The sequence below is a fragment of the Protopterus annectens genome, chromosome 6.part0 (assembly GCF_019279795.1).
Source record: "Protopterus annectens isolate FY-2018-M chromosome 6.part0, PAN1.0, whole genome shotgun sequence".
NCBI classification, from domain to species: Eukaryota; Metazoa; Chordata; order Ceratodontiformes; family Protopteridae; genus Protopterus; species Protopterus annectens.
Window position 1 is genome coordinate 1,932,837,845 of NC_056737.1, and position 18,151 is coordinate 1,932,855,995.

The 18,151-nt window shown below is 38.6% G+C and overlaps 1 protein-coding gene across 2 annotated transcripts in view; it reads left to right on the top strand.

The window, feature by feature from the left end:
• The window catches only part of PLCD4 (phospholipase C delta 4), a 946,362-nt gene that overhangs the window by 376,056 nt on the left and 552,155 nt on the right, over window positions 1–18,151 (top strand). For both annotated transcript variants that reach the window (XM_044075239.1, XM_044075240.1), the window contains one exon: window positions 7,748–7,877. In XM_044075239.1, the coding sequence (XP_043931174.1) occupies window positions 7,748–7,877 (130 nt within the window). The remainder of the gene's footprint in view (window positions 1–7,747; window positions 7,878–18,151) is intronic.

The window sequence follows — 18,151 nt, forward strand, 5'->3', positions numbered from 1 at the left end:
GTTCTGAAGCTAAGACAAGCTCGTTTGTAAAGTTTCTTAAGTTTGTTAATACGGTTTTGGGGGTGGTTGACTTGTTAAGCTTACTTAAACAGTGAAAGTAGATTTATTAGAATAGATTTAGGTTTCACTGGGGGGTGCTTTTTAAGACAAATACCTACACCATATGACTACATGATCACTTTTAAGGTTCAAGTCAGCATTTACAGCTAGAACTTCATCTGTTTAGTGTAGATCACTTTTAATTTTTAATTTTCATATTAGAACAAAACATATCCAGCTGTCGTTTTTTTAAATTATTTGTAAGCAGGTTGGAGTATTACAGTTGGTTTATTAGTTTATTAATTTTAGGAAAGAATTTCCTTTAGCGTGAGGCATTTTAAATGAGCATTATACTTATTTTTAAAATTTTAACTTAACACGTTGTTAATTTAATTTATAATGACATGTGACTAACTGTGTGATTATTTAATGGTTGGCAGTGAAGCATTGTCTTTGTTTCACCTTGAAAAAGCTCGGTATTCAACTGAGCGAAAGCGCTTGGGTTTATTTGGTTCGGTTTCTGAATAAAGGCTTGAATTACTAAGCCCTGCAGTTTGGTATTCACTATGAGTGAATTTTCATACCTGGTTTCCGGGTCCTGTGGTGCCAGGCTTGATACGCAAAAAATAATTACAGTGACTATAAAATCCGGTACGCTCAAGAATCCATATGCTGTTCTTGATCCTTGAATGTTAGTATAATAGTCAATATAAGATGTTGTTTACGGCTGCACTAGGCCAAGTCTTCAAAGTCACAATCTTATAGTATCCCCAAAAGGATGACAAAACCAAGAAAGCAACTACTGGCCTGTGAAACGAGCTCACAGGATTGTGGAGACCCTAACACATTTGGTTCCCTCAAGAAGCATTCGTATATGGCCAACAATCCAATAAATATTATAGATATCAATTCTGTAATATTTTACTTTTTACTTTAGAAGCTGTTTTCAGCCCAGCACCATAGGTAACTGACTTTCAGCACAGTTAAACAGATAACGGACTTTCACCACAGTTAATGACCCCATTTTCATCCCAGCAGCACAGTTAACAGAATGAAAATTACTTTTTAGCAAAACTGCTATTGTTCTAAAATAGGATTCCTGTTAAACTTGATTTGCATATATAACCTTTAAACCACTATTGTGATGCCTCGATTGAGTCCAGTAAAGATATGGGTACTGTTAGCACATCATAGTAAACACTATGGCAGCAAAACATTGCTTTTCAGTGGACCTAGAGAATGTCTTTTTTAAGTACTACTGAGAATATGTGACATCCTAACCATCATGATGTGCAGATAGTATTGTCATAAACCGTCTGCTTCCACATTGCTTAAACACTTGGCCTTGCCGCATTCAGCTCTTGACTCTGTGTTTCGGCTCCCATGGCAAGACTCTTTGCTATTGTATTATTCTGTTTTATCATTTTGCATTTTATCTTGTTTTAGTTATTTTTCATTTTTAAGTTAAGTTTTACAGAGTCGGGTGCTTTGGCTTGGCTCAAGTAGAATGAACAGCACAGCTGAACTTGAAGATGTTGGCAGTATACATGCCCAGCCAACCCAGCTCTTTTGTAGGCCACGCTAGACGTTTCAGCCCTCTCCAACTTGGGTGCTGAGCCCAGATGCTGTCTTGGATATTGTAATGTACCAGGTCTGCACAAAAATGACTGTTTTCATTCCTTGTGAATCTGCAGTTGTGATGTTTTCTTTCCTAGAAAAAATCATGTTCCTTCCACTTGAACACAGGCGGCAGTTACTTGTCTTACAATTTCAATTACAATTAAAGCAAAATGATGTATAAGTAAAGCTACTTGCCTTCTTTGGAAAAATATATCTTAGCAACAATGCAATAATGTCAGTTTCAAAAAACAGACTACACTATTATTATTATAGTCTGCATGACTAGAAAATACCTATGTATGTAGGTAATTAGTATGTATGTATGTATTGTTGACTGGTTTAGGCCTATGGCTTGTTTACAAGGGAAACCTAAGGTGGTATTCATACTGATTAGGACATATTTGGCCAGGGCATCAGGATCCCCCACACTGTTTTTTATAAGTGCCATGGGATCTTTTATATGCCCCTGAGCTACCACCAATTTGGCCAGATGGGGCCTCGGTTTAACATCTCATCTGAAGGAGGACCTGTCTAATCAACCATCCTCCAGTTTAACTGGACAACTGAGGATTTGTTAGCCAATCCAAAAGAAGACATGATATTTCACTGATGAGATGCTTCGGAAGTTAAGGATCCTAAACAGCATCCAGCTTGAATGGCACTCTTATGACATGATCTGAAAGGAAAAAATAAAAATAAAGATGGATAAACAGGAACCCCTCTAAGCTCAGAAAGCCAACCAAAATGCCTTACCCTCTAACAACCCTACTAAAAGAGAGTGATTTATTGATGAGAACAATGGAAGGATGGGGAAACCAATCCATCATGGGGAAGACCTAATGCAGCCATAAATTAGTATAGGTTAACTATGCCATACAAACTTCAACAAACAAAAAGCCTTACTTTATAGATGACAAGGTGGGCTACTTAGGGAACCAGGTGCACCAATGGGAATATATCTGACCAAATCATGAACCAACAGGAAGTAAGAGAAAATGACCCATTCAAGTTCAGCTAGTAAAAAAAACATGACCAGCAAAATGACAACCATCAGAGGAGCCATGGGAAGTGGACAGCCAATCCCATGTTTGAAAATGAAGAGAAGCAGAGGAGATAGGAGCCCTGACATAATTATGGAGAGATATTGTTAAGAACAGGGGATGTCCGAACAGTAAAGTTTAAGTATTTACTACACCAGATCTCAAAACTGGAAAACATTCAAGATGCATATCAAACTCCTGATCACATCTTTGAAGGAGAAAGGATAAAGCCTGAATATATGATTAGGGAGATGTAAATAGGCAATGCTTGAGGAGGGAACAACAAGAAACAGACTTAACAACTTTACTGTCAGATAGCCTAACTACCTTCCCAATTCCCTCTAGTACCATCCCCAAAAAGGAAGTGTAGTCTGAAAAATGGAAGATCATTGACAAGGAATTCAGGGAAAACAAAAAATAATTCTGGGGGTGTCATTGTACCCACAGTTAAATAAAAAGGTGCCTTAAAACTGGAGCAGTAAAGGATGGGTCCGGTAGGGTACCAGAGTAAAAGGAATTCTCCCCATGAAAAAGCAAAATAAGCAACCTGAGATAGAGGATCTTCCTGTGACCTATAGGAAATATTCCACAACAATTCTAGGAATTTAAAGCTCAAGCTAAACCCCAGCAGCCCAAAGGGAAATAGGAAGGGACAAGCTAGAGTCAAACTAGCACAACTGATTTGATTCCAACCTAGAATGAAGTCAGCCAACCTAAGCCACTGTTTATGGGGGTATTCCAGTCCAGGGAATAACTAAAGCCAAGGTGCCTCCTTACACACACCGGGTACCAAATATCACACTCAAAAATCCACTAAACTCATTTGTGGAAGGTGGAAGAAACCCTTAATATGGAGGGAAAAGGACCAAAACCTCAATGATAAAGGCTGTAAGAGAACATCGTATATGAGATTCTGGATGTGGTGATTCAAGCAGGGATAAACAACACAAACCAACTGTGATTATACTTTTATAACCTATCCTGGACCAAGTGTCTGAATTTACTATGTTATACTGAGAGGTAACCCTTTTTCAAGGCAGCAGAGCTATTGCTATTCCTTATTTGGTAGGTGCTAAAAAGATCAAGGGGCATTTCTCACTAGTGCGATATCATTGGAGGTAACAGATACTTAGCCACAGGCCTGGAAAGCTAGCTTAGATATGTCTATAAATGTCTATAATTATTTATGCATGTATATATGTATTTATGCTTTGTTAACTGGGTTAGTTCTACTAGGGCAGTGATTGATTTTTCACAGTTCAAAATGGCTTTTTAAAGCTGCTGCAGCCATTCTGCCCAGGAGTAGTAGTCTAGCTAGGATGGGATGAATGGGACAACTGCACTGGGTGCAAAGTGTTAGGGGACATGATTGACCATTCCCATCCATTATTCCATTCCTTCATGCCTCAGCTTTTCAATAGAAGAGCAAAAACAGGTCTGATTCGTCTATATGGCATACTAATCAGGTGGCCAAAAACATGCCCCCTCCCTCCTGCTCCAGCTCTTCAATAGAAAGTAAAAAAAAAAAAAAAGTCCACTGTCAGGTCCCATTTTTTGCTGTCTGCCCCTCCTGATCCTTCTTCCTCAAATTTTTGTACCAGTAAATAAATAAATAATAAAAAAAAATATATATATATTTTTCTTTTACACTGCAGCAAGCTGCTTGCTGTAAGCAATAAAAATATCAATTCAAGTGTAAGAATGGAATTTTGGAACCAGTGGGTAGCTCTGAAGTGTAAATCTGAATGGAAAAAAATCTTACCCAAACAAACTACAGAAGAAAAACTTTAAACATGTCTTTTTGAAGTAATGTTTATTTGCAGAAAGGCAGTCTCCCATGTCTTTTTGAGGTAATGTTTATTTGCAGAAAGGCAGTCTCCCAGCATTCCTAATGTAAGATCTTCACCCCTCCAACCCACCCCAAATGTTTATATTCTAACCACATGTGTACCTATCCTCCAAGAAGTAAAAGATGCATGTACTCAAATTATATGTCTAAGGTTTTACTTTTCAGGTTTATTCAGGAGAACATTTGTACTGCAAGAATGTGCAGTACAGCTGTAACATTTTTATATGACGGCCATTTCATTTAATACATCCTCAGGTGTACTGGCTGTGCCAGAAAATAAGAGGTCAGGTGCAGCTACATCATCAAAATTAATCATAGGAAGAAGGCTGGCAACTCTGGGCCTGTTTTTTTATTTACCCTTTCCTGACCACATTAGTCCCACAATGCTAGTAGCCACTTTTAGTGGAGACCCTAGGTGGTACGTATAGTACTAGGGGAAATTTGGCCAGGGCATCAGGGAACTTTCCCTTCTCTTTTCAATAGGTGCCATGGGATCTATTACATCCACCTGAATTACTACCAGCTCAGACAGATGGGGCCTTGGTTTAACATTTTATCCGAAGGTGACACACTCAGGAGTACATCACCCCCCGTCCCAGTTTATCCAGGAGAACTTTTGTACTGCAAGAATGTGCAGTACAGCTGTAACATTTTTATATGATGGCCATTTCATTTAATACATCCTCAGGTGTACCGGCTGTGCCAGAAAATAACAAGAGGTCAGGTGTAGCTACATCATCAAAATTAATCATAGGAAGAAGGCTGGCAACTCTGGGCCTGTTTTTTTATTTACCCTTTCCTGACCATGTTAGTCCCACAAGGCTAGTAGCCACTTTTTTGTGGAGACCCTAGGTGGTACTTATAGTACTAGGGGAAATTTGGCCAGGGCATCAGGGAACTTTCCCTTCTCTTTTCAATAGGTACCATGGGATCTATTACATCCTTCTGAATTACTACCAGCTCAGACAGATGGGTTTAACATTTTATCCGAAGGTGACACACTCAGGAGTACATCACCCCCCCCTCCCGTACTGCATTACAGTGTTAGTAATCTACCTACCTGGTGCGGGAATAGAACTCCCAACCTTCTGCATCAAAGGTAAGCGTGAGACCTATTGCATCACTGACACTGTTGGCATGATACCATCTGTACAGAGCTTAATACAGGCACCAGAATGAAAAAAAGGATTGGAAAGTATCTTGAAATTTGACAGCCTAATGGACATGGTGGGCACTACATCACAGAAATCTTTTGGCACATACTTGGTGGTGGTGGTGGGGGTGGGGCATGAAGGTTAAGTGAATATGCTGAAACCAGAAACAACTTCACTAGTCATCAAAGGCACTGCAACTGTACTTTAAGGTCAAAAAAGTGTGCAGTAATACACTAAGGGTAGACAAAATCAGAGATGGAGTCCAGAACGGGACAATAGGTGTTGATGGTCATTAAACTGGAACAGGAATTTGCAGTAGTTATCTCTGTTGATATAAAAATGTTGAGACCATGCAGAATAGATAGTGGGAAAAAACATTGACAGGAGGAATGCCTAGGAAGGAGTGAAAGTAAAATAATGATGAATAAGGTTTTAGTGTTGCGCATCAGTGGGACCCTGTGTGGAAACTGTGCCAACTCTGAGATACATCATTTAAAGAAATCGAAATGGAGGTGCTTCAATGAAAGCTAACAGGAAGGCACATATGCTGCAGCTGAGATCCAGAGAGGAATGGCTGGACATAAGTGGGGTCATGGCATAGCATTAGAAATGAGGAGGGTGACCAGTACAATAAAATGTAACACCTCAAGGGTTTAAATCTCCCATGTCACTGTTTTGTTTTCGTTTCTGTCCTGTTCTTTTCATTTCTTTCTTTCTTTCTATGACCATGTCACTGCCATTAGCTCTACAGCCGGTTTTGAGGGAAACCTGAGACAGTACACAGATTGGGAAAATCTGATTAGGACACATGGGAAATTCCCTTCCTCCTTTTTCCAGGAAGTGTCACAGGTTCCTTAGCATCCACATAAGCTACTGACAACTCAGGTAGATGAGACTTCAGACTGACATGTCAGATGAAAGCCATAACCTAGGAGTCCCCCCATATGCCACAGTGCACTAAGCCATGAGTCCATGCACATGGCGTGGGGTTAGAAACCACAGCCTTCTTATCTTACTAGCCTGTGATACTAGTATTCTAGCTGGTAAGCTGCAGACAACACTGATATTATTAAATGTCTGAACCAGAATTAAAGTGCAGGATGGTAGCTAATGCTCAAGGTCAAAGGTAAGCAGAATTATGAAAGTTCTAAATGATATATGTATGTGCGGCATTTACAGCAAGTATACTTTGATATGTTCCATGCAAACCAGGGTCATATCTACTGGAGTTGGAACATTGTCAGACAATTTGCAAAAAGCAATTTTTCATTCTTGAAGTATGAATCAAAATACATCACCTACATAGAATGAGAAAGTTCTAGGGAAAAAAATACAATTGAATTTACCTGCCATATTTACTTACTAAAGTTCTGATAATTCAGCATCATCTGTGACCATGATGACCAATGTCTTTGTTACTACAGAGTACAAGCACACAGTCCATATATAACTGACTGGTGTCAAAGGTTTAAATCTTTGCTTCAGGGACCTCATGAACACAGTAAGCAGCTGATTGTCTTAAATAGCAATAACCTAGCATCTTCCTGCCAACAGCCTAGCATGCCTTATTGAATTGATAAAACAAATTTGTCATATTAGGCCCTACCATCGGGCCCCAAACTAGAGAAGAAAATGAAATTTGGAAAGTAGTATTTTCATTTTAAGTGATAATAATGTGTCAAATAAAGAAAACCAGTCATTTATAATGACAGCTACAAATTGTTCAAAATAAGTGGATCAAAGCTTTCTTTTATATAAGTTTTGTTTCTTTGCAGTGGAACTTTTTTTAGATATTGATAATGTTGTATTTGGGAATAGCATGTTGTTATTTAGGAAATATTTCCTTGCCCATTTTATAAAAGACATCTTTGCAAAACTCTTCGTCCTCCAATGAGTCTACAGTGGTGCAAATAGAGTTGTTTGTTTTTGGCAAACAACAGTTGTTGGAGTTAATATTCTGGTGTAGAGAAGTCAGAGGTCATGTACCTAACACTAATCTGCAGCAAAAAATTGTGGTATTTTTTCCCTGACTCCATTGCTTTCACATGGATTACTGACTGGTTTCACAAAGCTGATAAGAACAAGGATGGACGGATGAATTTCAAGGAAGTGCGGAGTTTGCTAAAGATGATGAACACTGACATGCATGAGCTTCATGCTCTTCGCCTCTTTCAGGTAAGTTATGGCACATTAAGTGTGATGCTATTATAGAAGGGTACAAGATTTGACTCCTACTACCTTCATTTGCCTACTGTGTTACTTTGATCAAGTCATTCAACCAGACAGTGCTACTGAAATGTACCTAAAAAGATTACTTTGCCCAGTGTGTTTACGGAGTTAACAAACAAAAAAAAATCAATGCATACATTCCATGCAGATATATAGAAACTAAAAAAGGAAGAAAAAGCCATGTTGTCAAGCTATTTGTAAGAATTTACCTAAGAATGATGCATAATAATGTAATTATTGTTAAAAATTGATGCATTCCTTATGCAGTTATTGCAATGCATGCCTTAGTTACTAATCTGTATGAAAAACAGGCTGATCCTATATATTTGGCACATTAAAGTCCATATCACTGGAATTATGCAGTGGGCCCTAATGTACTTCAAATTTAAAATATTCCTGAAATTGATACATTAAGGTTGTCCTCTACAATGTCACTTTTTCAGACTTGCCACTCAGCACTCAAATTTTTTTCAATTACCAAGATCAGATAACAAGTTATGCCAATAAGCTGACCTGATTTCACATCTCCATGACATAATTTAAAGAACATCTTGCATAAGGTATTTCTCAGTGTCTGCCTCTCTGTGGCTTCTTGGGACGAGGCAGTCATAATCACTAAGAGTGCCGTATGCTCTGTTGTACTCTGTAGTGATGTAATTGATTATGAGCTGCAGTAAAGCATAGCTCCCATTGTCAACAAGGTTGCCTCTTCAGCCGAAAATTCAGCTGATGTTAATCAGGTTAACCTTCCCCACAGATACCCCCTTCATTGCCATCTGCATGCAGGCATATTGGCATCCCTAAATCTGCCTTTGGCAAATTTGCAAGTCTCAACACACTGTTGATTGTGTCATTGTTTCTTACATGCTATGACATGCATGCTCTTGGTTCTTATTTTGCTTACTGACTCTATCCTTCTGCCATGATTCCCTTGCTTGAAGTATGTCATCTTGTACCTGTCCTAGTATGTTCTATTGTTATTATACTGGGTCCTGTAGTCAGATGTTTTGTTAGAAAAACTTATTCTGGGCACAGCAAATAGATGATTACAGCATGATTGCGGTCTATACTGAGGCATGTTTATTTTTTATTTAATGTCGTGAAAACACTGCAAAAGGAACAGGAAATTACAACAAACATATTCCCATAAGTGTCCACTAGAAAACAGTGCCATCTTGTGACTAAACATATTATTACATGTAACTGAAATATACACACAAATAGTTGTTGCTAATACACATATATATATATATATATATATATATATATATATATATATATATATATGTCTGTGTGTGTGTGTGTGTGTATATATTTTATATATATATATATATATATATATATATATATATATATATGTGTGTGTGTGTGTGTGTGTGTGTGTGTGTGTCTCACACCCCCACACAACTACTACTTAAGTCACCCCATTTGTGATCTAAAATCTACAGACTTGTTTACTGTCAGTGGCTTTGTCATAGCATAAGCAATCATTTTATCAGTTTCACAATATGAAAGCACAATCACTTTTTGTTCAACCAAATCATGAATATAATGGTGTCTAACATCAATAGGCTTGGTTCTTGCATCAATCTTCTCATTGGCTGCAAGTTTAATGCATCCGTGATTGTCCTCATATAAGATCATAGACTGGGACACTGGTTCTCCAAGATATTCAGGTAAATGCCGCAGCTAAATGGCTTCTTGACTGGTATAGGCAGCAGAGATATAGTCTGCCTCTGTAGAAAACAACACCACTAAGATCTGTTTCTTGATGGACTGTTTCCTAATCTGAACAAGTAACCATTTGTAGATTTGTAGATTTGCGTGTGTTGCGGTCACCTGCCCAATCAGAGTCTACATATCCTGTGAGATATACATCACCAATTGCTGACAACTTTAAACTCAAGCCTTTTTGTGTCTTTGGAATACCTTATAACTTTTTTTTATTGAATTCCAGTCTCTTTGACATGGTTTACTTACATGCCTGCAGAAAAGTGACATGGCTGTTACAATGTCTGGATGTGTGATGGCTGCAATGTACAGAAGTGCCCTCACTGCTTGTCTGTACCACTCATTAGATGGTAAAAGAGATTCCTCTCCTTCCATATTTGGATAAGCTATGTCCATGGGCATGCTTGTTCATTTAGCCTCAGCCATGTTGAACTGTTGAAGAATTGAATCAATTTTTACACTCTGGTTCAACAGAAAAATGCAGTCTTCCTCATGCCATATGTTAATTCCTAGGTAGGATACCACCTCACCAAGATCTTTAGTCGCAAAGTGCTGATTGAGTAATGTTATTAACTTTGCAATTTTGTCATTCCATTTGTAAGCAGTAATAAAGTCATCCTCATAGACTAACAGATACATCCATTCAGCAACTATATGTTTAGAGTATAGGCATGGATCGGCTTTGTTTCGCCTGAATCCTTCATCTAGTAGAAGTTTGCTTACTTCTGAGTTCCATGCTTGAGCACTTGTTTAAGTCCATACAGGGATTTTTGCAGTTTGCAAACAAGATGTTCTTTTCCACTTTTCACATATGCTTTTGGCTATGACATGTATATATATTTCCTCTTCTATATCTCCATTAAGAAAAGCTGTCTTGATATTTTGATGTCTCACAATCATTTTCTGTAAAGCTGCCACTGTCATCAGTATTCTGAAATTTCTTTGCTTGGCAACTGCAGCAAAAGTATCATTATAGTCTTCACCAAATTTTTGTGAGTATCCTTTTGCAACTAATCTTGCCTTGTACCTACAACTTTCCCTTCAGTCACATTGCACTTTAAAAACACATTTATATCCGATTACATGTTTACCTTGAGGTACCTCTGAAAGTGTCCATATCTGGGGTTCATTGAGTGATGTCATCTCTTCATCAGCAGCTCTAATCCATATATATATATATATATATATATATATATATATATATATATATATATATATATATACACACACATACATATATGTGGCCGCGATGGTGCAGCGGTTAGTGTTGTCACCTCACAGCAAGAGGTTCTTCCGTTTGATTCTCATCTGGATCGCCATCTGTGTGGAGTCTGCATGCCTTCCCCGTGGTCGAGTGACATCTAAACGTGAACGGGTGTGCCTTCTTTGAAGGTTGGGTGCCAGGCTGGCAACTCAGCACCATAAAAATTTACTGCCAATCATTGGCAGACCACAGTTCCGCTGTGGCGACCCCTAACTGGGAAAAGTCGAAAGACTATATATATATATATATATATATATATATATATATATATATATATGTATATGGGTTCCCTTCGGATTCTCGAAATCCTAAAACATCAAAATTCAAATGGTCGTGAACATATGATTGAAGTTTTAGAACTTCGAAATTCCGAACAGAGATCTGCATACAGCGTGGAATGAGAGATTTCCCTTTTCCTCACTGTAGTGCGATCTCGGAGTTGGTATATTTTAGTAGCATGGGGTGTGCGGGGTGCAGGGGAGCTTGCCTCCCTGCAGAAACATTGAAAAAGTGTTTTTTTTTTTTTTTTTGTTATGTTGGATTTATTTCGGAATCTTGATATTCTGAAACATCGATCATATGGTCTCGATCATATGAAATTTGATGTTTCCAAAATTCAAGATTCCGAAGTGAATTCATATGTGTGTGTGTATATATATATATATATATATATATATCTTTATATATATATATATATATATATATATATATATATATATATACATACATACATACACACACACAGGAGCAGCCTTAGGTCAACTGGTGCCCTAGGCAAAAGGGCTCCAGGGCACAACCCCCCCACCTCACCTTCTGGTGCCCCCATCCTGGTCCACCAACACCAAACAAATACTGGAAAAAGAACCCCTGCTAGAGAGATGCCCTAGGCCGTCTCCTACTTGGCCTATTCCTAAGGCCGGCTATGTGTGTGTATATATATATATATATATATATATATATATATATATAGATATAGATATAGATATATGTAATATGTATCATATGGTACTTGCATTCTTTTGCCTTACTGACTATTCACACTATTTGCATACCTAACCTGCAGGTACATCATGCATGTTGTTATGTACATGTGCATGACACTCAGACAATGTTGCTGGCTTGGCCTTCTCCCACTTATACTTGTGTTTGTTTTTTCCTGATCCACACAAGCTGTGCCAGTGAAGACACATAAGCTATACCAGTGAACCAATAGCATGCATTATGGAGTTGCACTTCAGCAGAGGATGAAAACGCACCCAACATACATGTGTATGTGTGTTTGCAATATATGTGCATGTACACTCATATGCACACACACACACACACACACACACACACACACACACACACACACACACACACACACACACACGTATTTGTCTTCTATCTATCCCAGTTTTATACATGTAAGAAGGACATGATCCCAGGAAAAAACATATGCGGCATAAGAACACAACACAAACCAAAAACACAAAAATGTTAACTCAAGGCAAGGCTCCAGACACAAGATATATTTTTAAGCACTTTCATTCTTTAATGTAGAAAACAGAATTTCATCAGACAATGCACTTGGGGCTCAACAACCAGTTTAAAAATGTTACCTAAAAAACATATGATTTGTTGTAACCAATCATTGTACAACCAGTAATCATTATCTCAGGACCCCTTTTCAACCATGCCATTTGCCATAGATGGGTGTTATACATACAGTTATGTATCTACTTAATGCCTGTATAGTAAGTAGTAGGGAAGTATTAATACAAAACATTATTGCACATATAATGCAAAGTTTCATTGGTAAAGTAGTCTATTCCCTATAAAAATTGCAATACTGGTTCACTTAAAAGAGAACTATGCCAGATATATATATATATATATATATATAAATATATAGACAGACACAGATACACACACACACACACACACACACACACACACACACACACACACACACACACACACACACACACACACACACACACACACACACGTACGTGCATACACATGTTTCAACATATCTTGAACTTTCCTGCATTACTATTATGTCTGTATCAAAATAAGTGGCTATTTGTTTTCTAATTTATTATACATCAAAATGTCCTGAAAGGGGGCTGCAGTGCTATATGATTTTGTTTTATAATTAATACTTTTATCCCCTTGAAGTCATTTAGAAGGATAGAGAGAAAACCGTATGATGTGGGGATCATTTACTATGGTTCTTCCTCTAGTTAGCTTGCAACAGTACTGTAACTGCCTTTTTGACTGTCAGCATTAATCTGTATTTTAGGGAATATTTGATTGACAGGTTTGAAAATGTAATAGAGTTAATTGCTCTTTTCAGACTAACAAATGCAGTTCAGTGCTCAGTTGTGAGAAGTCTGATACCTGTGATTAGTAGGTATTGCTTGGGCAGAGCTGGTTTGCTTTACATTCACAATTTCTAATACTGTGGCTACAATTAGACTCTTTGATGTTAATCTTCCAACCCCCAGCACACTGACTTGTCTCAGCCAAACATTGTAATCAATGCAAAAATGCTGTAGCAAAATGCCAGATGAAAATATGCACTTTTACAAAAAGTATAGTGCAGAAAAAAATGCAAACTGAAATACTGACAGAACAGCAGGAGAGTAAGATGAAAATAGTTTCTTTTTTATGGTACTCAGTGCTTCATTAAAGGGAAGGACAACTAATTGTAATATGAAAAAATAGTATTTGAATGACGTTTTCATGTTCATTTGCATCTGAACACTCAGCTTGAAAGCTTTACATTTGTTTAGTCATTCCTAACTGTAGCTTCAGGCTGCACTATTTACATGAAGTACAATGCTGGCAATCTGTGACTGAAAAGGCACATTTAAATGCCAATGTATAAGAAAGAGGCAGTGTTTTCTTAATGGCTGTATAGTTGGAGTAAGTGACCTAACCTAATTAGGTTCATAGGTTGATACTAGGCTATATATCCTAGGGCATTTACAAACGTAGCCAGAGTGTGTTTGGCTTTTGCCACCCTTTTAAATGAGTTTACTATACCCTTTTAAGGTTAGTTTACTGTGCCTCTGTCTAGCAGTGACGCAGAAGTGATCCCCGGGGTAAACCTATGATCTCCCATCCACTCGTCAAGATTTCTCTTGAAGAGAAGCAGTGAGGGGCTTTGTCTCACATGGACTGGGATTCTATTCCAGAGTGATGGGAGCCTCTGGGTTATAAATCTGTCCCTCTAGCATGTTCTATTAATTTCTGTGCTGAGGTTTAAGTCCCTCGAGCGCGTAGCTCTAAGGGATTTGGATTTTCTGAGGTGGAGCATGTCCATTAAATCTGGGTTTGACATGGCTTTATACGTCAGGCACAGGTCACCTCTGAGTAGGCGGTATGCAACTGAGTATAGCTGGAGTTTCTTTAACCGGGCAGCATAGGTCATCTGTTTGAGTCCCTTGATTCTCTTGGTGAGGTACTTTTGTGGTCTTTCCAGTTGCTGCAGGTGTCGGGTAAGGTACATCCCAAATGGGGCATTGTATTCTATTATGGGCCTGATGAGTGATGGGTAGAGGGGTACAATGACCTCTCTTGATCTAGATGTGAACCCTTTCGTGATAACTTGGGCTATATAGAAGGTCTTTCTAACCACTTTGGTGACGTGATTGTCAAAGGAAAGATTGCTATCCACTTGGGTCCCCAAATCCCTAATTACTTCTTCCGTGCTTAATGGATTACCACCTATGTGGTAATTTGTGGGCACTTTGTTTTTCCCAAAGGGGATGACTATGCACTTTTTGGCATTTAACTTTAGGCCATGGCTCTGGCACCAGTTATCCATCTCTGTGAGACCCTTTTGGAGGATGTCTGTGTCAGTTGGTGAGTCGATAATGGCACCCAGTTTGCAGTCATCTGCGAACTTGGTCTGCCATAGTTCTCCCGTGTTAGCCTGTACCTCAGAGAAATATATACTGAGCAAGAGAGGTCCCAGGACTGAGCCTTGTGGGACGCCACTAGTAACTGGTTTAGAGTCTGACATGGCTCCCGCAATTCTGACCATGTGGGTTCTATCCTTGAGCCAGTTTGCAACCCATCTTATGACATAGGGGTTGATATTTAAGCTGGAGAGCTTATTTATGATGCCCGAGTGGGGTATTGTGTCAAAGGCTTTTGTGAGGTCCAGGTAGGCTGTGTGGACTACCTTCCCTTCATCTATGGCCTTGGTGACTGTTTCAAAGAAGTCAGCCAGGTTCAGGAGGCAGGATCTGCCCTTAACAAAGCCAAATTGGGTAGGATCCAGCATCTGCAGGTCTCCAATGTCTTTGTTTATGAGCTCCATGATGATCCACTCCATAGCTTTGTAGACCAGGCTAGTCAAACTTATGGGGCTATAGTTTCCAGGGTCCGTTGAGGCACCGCCTTTGTGGAGTGGGACCACTGTTGCTGTATGCCATTCCTTGGGTACATATCCTGTACTAAGGCTGAGGTTGAACAGTAACTTGATATGAGGTTTTAGCTCTTCTTGGAGCTGGTGTAGGACGCAATCCGGGACACCATCCGGTCCCATTGATGCTGTGTTTTTTGCCTTGGAGAGGGCAGCTCTCACCTGAGCATCTGAGATGTCAGGGAGGCAACTCTCTGCTGGGATAGATATTTGCTCTTTTGGGGTGGAAGGGGGGGGTAGAATTTTGCACTGAACCTGTCTGCCAGGATGTTGGCTATGTCTGTGGGTTCAGTGTATTTTTTGTCATTTTGGATTAACTCTGAACATATCTGGGAGTTGCCACCCAGGTTTCTAACATAACTAAAGAAGGCCTTGTGATTATCTTTGGTGTCCTGTGCAATTTTTATCTCGAAGCTGGCCTTGGATGATTTTATGAGGGACCGTAGTTTTTTGCTAGTACTGATCAGAGATGCCTTCCCTATTAGGGATTTAGCCAGTGGCGGCTGGTGACTTCAAATCACAGGGGGGCTGCAGGAGACAGCTGAATGGGTGGGGTCAAGGGGAGGGGGTGTGGTCAACCAGAAAGGGGAGGAGCTATGCACAAAACTACAAAAAACTAACTTTAATTAAATACGCTGCCCTGGGTGGCAAATCATCATTATGAAAGTCCACTCAAGACAAAAATAAGTGTAGAAGAATAAAAATATTTCAATGCATTGGCTGCATGACAGCTTACTTAATATCTAGATGGAAACAAAAGGTTGTGAGGCATGAAAAAATAAATTACTTTTTAAATACATTACTGGAATGCCAGTCAAAATCAAGTATAAGAAAAACCAGAAGCACTCAACTCAAACCACTTCTCCTTGCACTGCAGTCCTAATTATAATATATTCAGCTTTATTAAAGTACCAAGTAACATGCTGAAAGTAGAAATCTATGTGATGCCCCCACTTGTAAAAATGTTTCTTATCCAAAAAGACATGCTGCCTGACAACTTGTTTCATGGGGAAAACATGATAAAAGTAAAAAATGAAAAGCAAACAAGAAACAAGCTCAAGATACATTGCTTAAAGGATTACTGTACAGGTTATGGACCACACATGATTGGCATTCTGTTTAGTTTACGGGTAAAGTTTGTAGAGATGACTGGAAGTCTCCAACAAGTGTAATGAGTTTTTTAAAATAATGGAATCCTGTCCTTTAATACCCAAGGCTTATACATTATCTAGTCAAGTATTCTCTGCATGGCAACAACAGAAAGGCTTTCAGTGTTGGCAATTCTTTAACAGTATGCTTATTAAAGCTTACTTGCATCTTACGATCTCAGACAAGCTTACCTTATGGTCATTAAAGCATTGCTACTTAAAAACACAGAGCAACAGGCACTTTGAGTAATAAGCATAAATCAACAGTACAAAAATATGACAGAAACCAGACCATTCTGCAAAATCAAGGACAGATGAAAAGCCACTGTAGTACTTATGCAGTGTGTCCTCCCCATCCAAGGTAGATACAACTACTCCTTGCCTTGCTTGGACACATCCAGAGTCACTACATGGGGAGTGGGGTGCAACAAGCATGTCACAATTTGAAATCTCTCTGGCTGACTGTGATGGCCCTGACACATTTGTCATACCTCTCAACCTCAAGAGCAAGAAATCTGGACAAAGCCATACACAGAAGTGGGACAAAGGCCCAACAATAAGGACAATTTTTAAATATTGCTCTAATAAACTTAGAAAGATAATAGAATAGGTCTTGCATTAGTATGAATTTTCTGAAGGGTATAAAATCTGAAACTCAAATGTCTGTCATTTTCTAACTTCAGTCTTTAGTGATGTCACTAATTTGCCAAAAACACAATTTTATGAAAAATGGACAAAAACGTGATGCAAAAATATAAAATAGACACACAATACAGCTGCTACCTGTCAAAGAAGGGACACTTTAATATTAGTACTGCTACCTTGAGCAGCTGACAAAATATAAAAGAATCTACATGCATTTCAAGTAATCTATAACTTTGATTATTACAGTTATTTCTTAATTGTAAACCCTCCATGTTTTGTTCCAAAATTGCTATTTTTGGAGGGATTATAAGGGGAAGAGCAACATTTTGAGCCAAAAATTGGGGACAGTTGAGAGGTTGGCTATGCCTAATTCTATAAAGCAATTTATTTGCATGTACCTCTCAACCTGTTAATGCAGTAAATCTGAACAAGGCCAAATATATTGGGGCACATATAAACAGTACTAAAAATTGCTCTTGTATAAATTGAGACAGTTGATAGAACAGCTCTTACTTTAACATGCATTTTTCTGAAGGTTATGAAGTCTGAAACTTAGAGTGACTTCTGGCAAATCATTTAGGAATTAAAACTACAAATTTTATGAACAACAAACCAAAAATAAGAAGCAAAAATCTATTCATTCTTTGAAAATCTGGACAGTTGGGAGGTATAGTTCAGCTGGGCCTGTCTGAGTTTGCTGCCCTTCCCCCCTGACAAAATAATGGTTGAATGGAGCCTCTGCAGCCATTCCAATGAACCATTATACTTGGCTATTTCACTCCATTTACCATAAACACTAATGTGCATACTGCTTTACTTCTATGATGAGTTGGACTTCATTTGAAAGTTTTATTTTGTATTTTATAGCACAAACACTAAGTCATCTGTTAAACAAAGCAATGCAGTCTCACAATGAAAACTTAGCATTAAAACTTCTCTGCCCTTGAAACTCACATTCATTGAAACAGCATTGAAACCCACATTCAAAGAAAATACATTTTGCCAGTGGCAG